Source organism: Paralichthys olivaceus, chromosome 12 (assembly GCF_024713975.1).
Source record: "Paralichthys olivaceus isolate ysfri-2021 chromosome 12, ASM2471397v2, whole genome shotgun sequence".
In the NCBI taxonomy this organism is placed as follows: Eukaryota; Metazoa; Chordata; class Actinopteri; order Pleuronectiformes; family Paralichthyidae; genus Paralichthys; species Paralichthys olivaceus.
The window spans coordinates 7,133,509-7,144,035 of record NC_091104.1 but is presented as its reverse complement, the minus strand read 5'-3'; the positions used below and the strand labels follow the sequence as shown (position 1 = coordinate 7,144,035).

General features: G+C 41.1%; 2 protein-coding genes across 4 annotated transcripts; one reads left to right on the top strand and one right to left on the bottom strand.

Moving 5' to 3' along the window:
• Positions 1–35: 35 nt before the first annotated feature.
• On the bottom strand, positions 36–2,722 carry dmac2l (distal membrane arm assembly component 2 like). Of its 3 annotated transcripts, none has more exons than XM_020097957.2 (5): positions 2,568–2,722; positions 1,812–1,915; positions 929–1,137; positions 271–442; positions 36–195 (listed from the first exon to the last, which is right to left on the bottom strand). In XM_020097957.2, exons 2-5 carry the CDS (start codon positions 1,904–1,906, stop codon positions 81–83), a joined length of 591 nt encoding a protein of 196 aa, XP_019953516.2. In that variant the 5' UTR covers positions 1,907–1,915; positions 2,568–2,722; the 3' UTR covers positions 36–80. The 3 variants fall into 3 exon arrangements, with proteins under 3 accessions (XP_019953516.2, XP_019953515.2, XP_069391940.1); XM_020097956.2 differs by having other exon boundaries at positions 2,489–2,673; XM_069535839.1 differs by having other exon boundaries at positions 2,453–2,622.
• Positions 2,723–2,821: 99 nt separating this feature from the next.
• On the top strand, positions 2,822–10,397 carry l2hgdh (L-2-hydroxyglutarate dehydrogenase). The gene is made up of 10 exons (XM_020097949.2): positions 2,822–2,964; positions 4,052–4,167; positions 4,632–4,783; positions 5,726–5,857; positions 5,933–6,095; positions 6,235–6,269; positions 6,353–6,520; positions 7,196–7,353; positions 7,540–7,671; positions 9,094–10,397. The coding sequence occupies exons 1-10, from the start codon at positions 2,885–2,887 to the stop codon at positions 9,287–9,289; spliced, it is 1,332 nt and encodes a 443-aa protein (XP_019953508.2). The 5' UTR covers positions 2,822–2,884; the 3' UTR covers positions 9,290–10,397.
• The last annotated feature ends 130 nt before the right edge of the window (positions 10,398–10,527 follow it).

The window sequence follows — 10,527 nt, the reverse complement described above, 5'->3', positions numbered from 1 at the left end:
GTACAATCAAAGCCCTACATGCGCTACTTTCCTCCTTTCCTGGGTTTTTTTACATTACAGAACATGCTCTACAAAAGCTGTCAGTCCAGGTCCAGCGCTAAATCCAGACGTGGGAGTGCTGTCTGCAGTCGGTCTGCTGTCGTCTGTTTGTCTTTGATTCCCGGCAGATCGCTGAGAAACAGATACTCCAGATTCCTGCATGGAGAAAATCCTCAGTGTTACACAAATGGACAGAAGAAAAGATTTCGAAGGTTACGTCCTGAGACTTACTTGAGTTTGTGAAGCGCAACGACGCCCTTATCGGTCACATTCCCACACGACACCACCTCCATTGTGTACATACTCTCCTGCAGAGTCTCGATGGAGCTCAGCCTCTCCAGACAGGTATCTTCTAGGTAGATGCACTTTTTGAACTTTATTTCCTCCACATGTTTCAAACCATCTAGAAAAAAATCACACACAAAAAACGAACATCAGCTTTTTCCAATATGATAAAGTTTAAATTAAAAACACATACGTCTGAAGAGCTGCAGTTAACAAGGGATGGGGAACTATCCGTGTCCGTTCTTTGTAAAACATCCCGGTCGCTTGCGTCACTTTTGGATGATCAGACTTGGAGAGATGCACTTTCACCCTTATCTTTCCTTTCTTGTTAACAAAGAGCCGTTATCACTTTCAGGTCAGTGGCCGAAGTCAAGCTCATGTTAACATAGTTGATGCCAAATTTACACTTTCTGAAGATCAGCTTTAATATTTAATTTGAACCGGACTTTGATAGCAGGGTCTCGGCAGGTTTGAAAAAGTTAAATCTAGGACCACGAAGAAGTGAATTTAAGTGAAGTTTGATTCTGCTGAATGCTGCATGGAAATGTTGCAGACATAGGATTGGACAAGTCACTAGGACAAGAACATAATATTCTCCACTGACCCAGGTGGTCGAAGCCCCTGTACATGATGCATGATTCAGTGGCATCAATGGCCTGGATCTTGTATCTGTCCAGAGGTCCGGTTGGAAGTCCGTTGTAGTCGTGATGCCACCGATCGAAACCTTGGAACCTCACTTTGGCTCCACACCTCAGCAGCCACTCTGCTGCAGCTCGGTCCGGACCGATAGATTTGATCCTCTCATAGTCCACCCTGAGAGAAGATCGACAAACATTCAAAGTACAGTAGTACAAGTACACGCTGATGACAGTGCTGGGTCATGTTAGGTTGTTACATGGACGTAAGAAGAGGGTAAATAAATATAAAGTCTAATTGTCAAACTGCCCACCAGGTCATCTGAGCCAAATATACTGAAACTATTTCAACATCTGTTTGTTTTTCTGTGTTTCACAACTTTTCAGAGTTAATTTGAGATCATTTCTGCCTGTTGGTTAAATTAAATGAATAAGACCACAGGAAACGTCAGGGTCTGAAAACGTGTCCAATTAGACCATATAATCATAATATTTATTTGTTTACCATGAAAGACCCCTGTACATTTGTGTTTTGCAGGTTTGTTTGAAAGCAAAATTATACAAAAACAACTGAGCAGATTTCTTAAAATGTGGCCACATTTAACAGCCAGAGGCCACAGAGCAGTCCGTGTGATATTATCAATCGAGGTAAAATGATTTAATTGTATTTCATCTCGTCATTTAATATTTGCTACAGCTGACCACAGGTACGCAGTCTACTGGGTGCAGAGTCTAGTTTATATCTATTCTTTTATATTTCTTTGCCTCTGATCAGCACTTTTATGTTTCTTGTTGCATCACTGTGTAGCTGCCACACGTGTCCAGTTAATCCGCAGGTGAATGTTGTCTCACTTGTTGAAAACTGCATTGAGCCAACCCCAGAAGTGTCTGCGGCTCCGCTCCCTCTGACTCACTGCAGCCTGCACCGCCCTCGATAAGAGCCTCATGTCTCTGAGCTGGAAAACATTCAAATAATGATCATATTAATAATAATGACAACAATAACAATACCTTTATTTATATATGACTAAAATATTTAGAAAATGAACTAATATAAAGGGTAATCAATTCATATAAACAAAGTTGTCTCAGTTCATTTATAGTCTGTATTTATACAGTCTGTATTTATATAATCAGTATTTATATAGTCTGGATTTAAATAGTATGTAGTTAAACAGTCTGTATTTATATCATCTGTAGTTATATAGTCTGTAGTTAAATAGTCTGTAGTTATATGTTCTGTAATTATATAGTATGTACTTAAATAGTCTGTATTTATATCATCTGTAGTTATATAGTCTGTATTTGTACAGTCTGTATGTACACAGTGTGTAGTTATACAGTCTGTAGTTATACATTCTGCAGTTATATAGTCTGTAGTTATATAGTCTGTAGTTATACAGTCTGTAGTTATACAGTCTGTGTGTATAGAGTCTGTAGTTATACAGTCTGTAGTTATACAGTCTGTGTGTGTACAGGGTTTAGTATCTTGCCCAAGGACACTTCGGTAACTCAGACTGGGATCGAACCTCTCCGCCCGCTCGTCCACAGCCTCCACATGTGATGTGAGACGCACTCAAACAGCAGACACAGGTTAAAGCCCCTCACCTGTCCTCTAACACGTCGCTCTGTTTACATCTGTGTTTACATCCAGGAAGTCTCCACCGCGGCGACCTTTGACCTCGTGACGCACTCCCCCTCGCGCGGTTCCTATTGGCTGTACGCGCCTACGCGATACGCCGCGGTGGTGGGGGCGCGGTGTGGGCGTGGCCGCGTCGAAGCTCCGCAGCTAACTACAGCGGCTACGGGAGGAAGAGGAGGAAGTGGAGGAAGTGGAGGCAGGAAGCACGGAGCTGAGGAGGAACCACACGATGAAGAAAAGACCCTGACGTTTTTTTTTCTGCTTTTTTAAAAAAAAACCCACAATGATCCGGATCCTGAGCCGAGCGGCTCCTCGCGCCGCGCTGCACCACGTGCTGAAGGACGCGAGCTGCAGACTGCACAGGTAAGAGGTGACTGACAGGAGAGCGGAGGCTGCTGAGGCTCATGGGAGGAACTCACACCTCATGTCACCGAGGAGATGACAGCGAGCAGACGAGCTGTGCACTTCCTCCTGTAACCAACTTCTAACTCTGTCACTTCCTAAACTATCCAGAGGAAGGTCACGTAACTTTTCTGCTGTGTGTAAGTGTGTGTGTGTGTGTGCGCGCGCGCGCGCCAACTCATGAGATCTCATGCACTGTACTTCATGTTTACTTCATGCCTGCAACATGTGTTTCACATTAGACCTGCAGGATCTTTTGGCCCGTGCAGTTTATGTAATGGGGCCCTCCCCCCCCCCCCCCCCCCTCCTCCTTCAAGCAAGCATGAAGTGAAATATAGATGTTCACGTTTTTACGGGCATGACTTTTACGCAATCTTGTCTACTTTGGTAAACAACACCAGAAAAACCAGCTTCACCACAGATTGGTTTTCAAAAATGTCTGATACAAAAGTTCCTGTTTAATTGCAAACAAAGGACTTAAAGTCCACGAAGTTCGATTCAGTTTCATCTGTGACGCACCAATTCACAGCATACTTTATCTCAATCTTTCTGCTTCTCAAAGCCTGGCTCCTATTTTCCAAAAATGACAACAAGATGTTGGCTGTTCCCCCAGCCTCCCACGCCTCCATGAGTGATTTAAAACACTCTTCCTGTGTTGGACATTGTGTTCCTCCAGCTCTTTGCAAATATTTTGTGAAATCCCGCGTTGGATAAACTGGAACTGCTGCTGACACTTTTAAGTCCTCCCAGTGGATTGTAGTCTACTGTGGAAATTAGATTTACAGATGGGATTTACTCTTCAGAGAAACTTGTGACAGACCTGGATGTTTTCTAAAATCTGTTTTAACAACAACAACACTTGTGCCAGAGTTTCCACCAGTCATCAGATTCAAAGGTTGATTGTTTTCTCATTCAGTCCTGTACAGTTGGACATTTGACCACTGAACTACATCCTGCACATTTCACTGCCTGTCGAGACGGTTGTCTATCAGAAGCCATCATAAATCTGAACTGCCTGTGACCTCGTGTGTGTCCGTCTGTCTTTCAGCACATATGATGTGGCTGTGGTGGGGGGAGGCATCGTGGGTTTGGCCACAATCAGAGAGCTCATTGAGCGACACCCGTCCCTCAGCTTCATCCTGGTGGAGAAAGAGAAGGAGCTCGGTGGGTGGAGGTTTGACAGTTGCTGTTATGGTGAAGGAAGTGTGGTCCAGGATTCTTTTTTTGGAACACGACACGTTCCATGAAATACTTTCAAAAGTGAAAGTCAGACATTTAACATTATTTAAATGAATACGATTCTGAAAAAGCATTTACAAATATAAATAAAATACATAATTAAACACAATACGTCCTGCTAGTCTCATTTATGAACACAACATGGATTTGAAATTTGCTTTGAAGCCTTTGAAAACAATAACCCTGAATAGTGTCACCTTCATGTAGCTCCATATTTACTGTATAAACAAGATGTGACTCTGCAAGAAAGCAAATGAGTGTGTGAAAATCAAGAATCTAAAAATGACCCCTTTGTTTTTCTGTCATTCTGTGGGTGTCACTAAAACCGGCTTTTTCTTTCTCCTCTTTAATTCTTCTGTTCTTCTGCCCTTTCTCTTTTTTCTCACCAGCCGTGCACCAGAGTGGACACAACAGTGGAGTCATTCACAGCGGGATCTACTACACGCCGGGGTCTCTGAAGGCCCGTCTGTGTGTGCGAGGAGCCACTTTAGCCTACGAGTACTGCGACAAGAAAGGACTCCCTTACAAGAGATGTGGAAAGGTCTGAACCGGTGCTCAAAACCAGCTCAGAGATAGTTCAGCAAGTTTACTTCGGATAAATCAGTTAACTTGCTTCTCTGTTTGGAAAAATAAGACACGTCCGTACATTACGTTAACACATTCACGTACGTCATTCTCATGGCTAAACAAAAAGTATTCACAGAATCAGAATTTTGCACCTTCAGATTCAGCACAAAAGAACTTTAAAATTGTTGTCAATGTGTGATGAATTCCATTTTATATATTAATATAATGATTGTTTGTTTTTTTGGCCTTTTTTTAATTTGACAGTTTAGAGAAAGGTAGGACATGAAACTATGTCCCCAGCTGCTCGATGAACAATGGCTGTTGCTGTTTTATGATGTGCACTTTAACCATTTGGCAACGAGACGCCAATTGATTGTTAAGTTTTAACAGATACCGAAAATTGCTTTCATTAAGTATCCAGTAATGATCACGTAGCATGAGTTTGAATTGTGTCACACTGGAGAAGAAAAGGAAAATTACCCAACTCTTGTTTCATAGAATTGGGTCATTTTGTTTTCCATAGGAGTTTCAGAGACACTCATTATTTCCGGTTGTTCGTCCGTCCCTTCCTTGTGTCAAAGGTCAATGTCACTGAGATCTTGTGAATGCAAAAGGTCAGTAACACCCTGAGGGAGGTTCTTCACATTTGGTTCAAATGTTGACTTGGAGTCACAGACGAACTGTTTTGTTGTCAGTGGTCAAAGGTCACAGTGACTTCAAATGAATCCGGAAATAAAAGTATTTGGAATGAATACTTTCCCACTGAAAGCAGCCTCATGAGAGCGTTGACTAAATAAAGTACAATCTGAATTATAATTCAAACAGAAAGGATTATTAAAGAGGACTAAAATCAACTAAGAATTTCTCCTCAGTCTGTTGTCTATCGAGTATTGATCCCTGTTTTCTTCTTCGGCAGCTCATTGTGGCTGTGGAGCAGGAGGAGATACCCAGACTGAAAGCTCTGTATGAGCGTGGGATGAAGAACAATGTGCGGGACCTCAGCATCATCGACGGCAAGGCCATCCGAGAGCGAGAGCCCTACTGCAGAGTAAGACACTTCAATGTTTTCATTCACACCAGAGAAAAGACATCAGCTCAGGCTCACTGCGTGTCGTCTGTTCAGGGTATCATGGCCTTGGACTCACCGTACACCGGCATCGTGGACTGGAGAATGGTGGCTCTCCAGTACGGCAAAGACTTTGAGGAGGCAGGTGGCACGGTGGTGACTGATTATGAGGTCAAAGACATTTCCATGGTCAAGGAGAGCTCAGCTGGAAGTACTGAAGGTAAAGACAGGTCCCATAGACTCATGTCTCAACTGTCAACATAATTACAAGAGACACATTCTGCTCATATTGAGGTAATAAGTTTAGTTTGGGTTATTACTTGAAAAGGTTTACGTGTTTTATTTTATTCCATTCGCAGGAATGAAATATCCGATTGCGATCAGAGACAAGAAGGTGAGACTCCTGCAGATTAAACCATCATAGTGTTTAGACTCTGTCCTGGTCTTTGCATCCTTTGCACTGTTCTGTTTTGTCAGGGTAACGAGGTGCGGTGTCGTTATGTCCTGACCTGTGGAGGTCTGTACTCAGACCGCCTGTCGCAGATATCTGGGTGCAGTCGGGAGCCGCGGATCGTCCCCTTCAGAGGAGACTATTTGGTCCTGAAACCAGAGAAACACTACTTGGTCAAAGGAAATATCTACCCCGTAAGTCTGCTGAAGATCCGTCTGTCCACCAGTTCAAACCCTTTCTGTCGTGTAACCCATATAGATCATTAGATCTACAGATGTTACTCATGCACTGCCTGGTGCTGTTTATGTGTCAGGATCTGTCAGACTCTGGCGGCCCTATGTGGCAGAAAGAGATATCTTTTTTTAACTCTTTATAGGAACTCTCATAGTCACATAATATGAGATCAGTAAGCAGCAACCCTACAGTGTTTTATTAATATATAGAGAGTTGCAATGGTGTTTATTTGTTCTTCAACAGTGTGGACTTCCTCATACGTTTCTCTCATCTGATTGGGACAGCTAAAATAACTTGAATCTAAATATGTTCAGCTGCATTTCACCACACAAACTCAGCTCCAATATTTTTGAAAGAAATTTGGAAAAGCTTTAAAATTTCGGATAATTCTATTTTTAAGCATTAAATTATTCGTAAACTGTAATAAAATCTCCGTAACATGTTTTAATAAAAAAGACAATTAAGGGGAAAAAAAGAGCATAAATTCCTTTAATTTAGGATGTTTAATTGAAAGCTTGAAACCATGGGAGCTGTTTTACTCTTACATGATTAATACATGTGTTCAAAACATTCTGTTATATTAAATAATAACTGAAAACATTTTGTGCTTAACTGTTGCTAATATTTTCTTACAGGTTCCTGATCCCCAGTTCCCCTTCCTTGGAGTTCACTTCACCCCACGGATGGACGGAAGCGTTTGGCTCGGGCCCAACGCGGTGCTTGCCTTCAAGAGGGAGGGTTACAAAGTGTACGACTTCAATCCCAAAGACTTTGTAGATGCACTCTCATTCAGGTACGACATCAAAATATATCTGCTCTTACTGTCGTCTTTGTGTTATGGCTTGGTACTTCATTTTGAAAAGTATTTTGTTTCTGAACTCTGCAGTTTAACCCACAAATTACACAGTAACACAACAGAGACTTTATATTATGATGTGATTCACACTGAATATTAAATCATTTTCTTTTCATGCTGCAGGGGCCTTCAGAAGCTCGTGCTGAAGAACATACCGTATGGGATTGGAGAAATGTACAGAGGCATTTTCATCGGTGCGCAGGTTAAAATCCTGCAGAAGTACATTCCTGAACTCTCACGGAGTGATGTTCTCAGGTAGAGCGATGATACAAGAAGATAAAATAAATGAAATACAGCATCTCTTCTAAAAGTAAAATATCAAACTTGTACCGTCCAATAGAACTGACTAGATTTTAAAGGTCAAGGTCAGGTTAACCTCATGAGACAACGTCTAATTGGGTAAAATGAAGTGATAACAAATTTATATCTAAAAGGTCAAAGATCAACATTTGAATGTGAAAAAATATTATTTTCTGGCCTTTATTCAACACCATAACCTAAAAGCATTAATTCCACCATCTTTCACATTTAATTAAAGGTGCAGTGTGTAGAATTTAGTGACATCTAGTGGTGAAGTTGCATGTTGCAGCTTAACACCCCTCACCTCACCCTCTCCTTCCAAACATGAAAAAGAACCTGCGGTAGCTTTAATTGTCATAAAAACTCAAAAGGTGTTTAGTTTGTTCAGTCTGGACTAATGTAAAAAACATGGCGGCCTCAGTAGAGAGGGTCCCCTCGATGTAAGTATAAAGTATCTGAACATAAAGAGTATTTTCTAGGGTAAAGAAAACTACAATTCATACAATTTAGATTAAATGAACTTGTGAAAACATAATGAGAATTATTCTACATTAAATTTCTGCCAATAGTTCCCTTTCACCTAAATCTTACACACTGGACCTTTAAATAGTGAATAGCTGACATTAGTCTCTTGTGCCCACCATGAAACTGTGACATCTGCATTGATGTTGTGCTGCTGAGTTGAAGAAACATGCAAAGCTTCCATCTTTTAGAATTCACAGCTTCTTTGCAGCAACATCCATATTTGAAGAACTGTCGACTCTCACACGGTCACAACCTCAGTCACAACCGGATTCATCGGCGCTGCGTCTGAACACATTAAAAACACTGACGCAGTTTTTCTGCTTGTCTCATTGACCTTGCTCACTAGTACAGTAGAGATACAGCAAGAACAACAAAGCTTAACAAAGTCAGGTGATTGTTGTTGCACCATGTGACGGCGCTCTCTATCAGTCCTCTGTACTCCACTGTAAAAATAGTCTCTAAGTGAAGACGGCATGTTTCTCACTGGAAATGATTCACTGGCATAGAACATGTCAATATCCTGATAACTTTCACCAGAACATACACTCAATGTATTTTATTAAATACCCTCACACTCTTAAATACAGATAATATGTGAGTGGTTGTAAATTTGAGGCAGTAAATGTAGTTTTTAGAGTAACTGAAGTATATTACACTATTTAGGTATCAACAGATTTTCTGGTTTCTAGAAATACTTAGTGAAAAGTAAAATCCTGGATCCGTACCCTGATCCAGAACCCCACCAGATTTTAATGGGTTCTTCCATGGAAATTGGTTGATTAGTTTTTGCATAATCCTGCTAAATAAATATCAAACAGATGCAAACATAACTCTGGTTGTCTCCCTCTCCAGGGGCCCCTCAGGAGTCCGAGCTCAAGCCCTTGACCGGGCCGGCAACCTTGTGGACGACTTCGTGTTTGATGGCGGCGTTGGGGACGTGGGCAGCCGGGTGCTCCACGTGCGTAACGCTCCCTCTCCAGCGGCCACCTCCTCCCTCGCCATCGCTGAGATGGTCGCAGACGAGGTGGACAGCCGCTTCTCGCTGTAGAGAAGTTTGGTGATCGCTAGAAGGACAACAGCAAAACCAAAAACTGCAGCGTGAAACTGACATGTTTAACTGTCACTACATCAGCAGCAATGTGATGTTTTTATAACAAGTTAAGCCTTAATTAAGGGTCATGTGACATGAGATATCTGTGACTTAATTATATTTTCTGACTGTTTTTACTTAAACTTCCTCAGGTTGTATAATATGTCTATTCCACCACGTTTTAAAGTAATTGTCCATTTTTCTCAACTACCTTTCTGCCAGAGTGACTGTAAGTGAAAGTGAAAGGTTTTTAAGCTCTAATGAATGGATCATCAGTTTGGAACTTTAGAATAGGAATAATTTAATCACACAAACATGTTGAAATCAATGTGAACATAACTTTTTGGGGAAAATTACCACTTTCTTGTCTGGTTGTGTTTCTCAGCTTCTCAGTCTATGAAAACAGTTTATTTCTGTCGTTTGAGTATTGCACACCCTACAGTTAAATGAGCTTCTCTCCTAATTGCTATAAATCAATTCTGATACAGTTTTAGGCAAAGAAAATGAATTATACTGCAAACAAAAATATTTAAAACAATTTTTTAACCATCCCTTATGAGATATTAGATATATTTCTAACTCATTTTGGAATGAAACGCACAGTTTATATAGAAAGACTGTAAAAAATGTTTTACCTTATTTCGCATGATCATGTCAGAGTATTTTTTTTTTTTACCAAATGTGTGTATTTTTGTAAAGCAAATGCACAAATGTTTGAGATTCAAGCCATGAAATGTTGAAATACCATCTTGTTATATCATTATTGTATATTGATCTAAGTCACTTCTTTTATTATCAGAAACGACACAGAGATGTTATGCGCGTATTCCCACGCAAACAACGAAAGGAAAATAACAGTGAAGTTGTTTTTTGTTCTCCAGATGTGACCTGTTTGGTTTCAGCAGCTGTTCACTTCAGGCACTTGTACAGTTTGACCACGCGGAGGCAGAATCGAACAGAAACATCACGAACGAGCTCAAAATGTGTATAAATCACACGTTGCTGCCTAAACCACCTATTGTGTTTGATCACTGCCACACAATAAAGTGTCTGTCCTTCGCTTTAACGCGTCTGTCGCATTGAATGTGTGTGTGTGTGTCTCGCGTGTTTTTGTAAACTCTCCTCAGCTGCACCAGGAGAGAGGACGAGTGCAAATCTGAGTTTGTTTGTGTTTCTTTCTGCAGACATCAGTAACG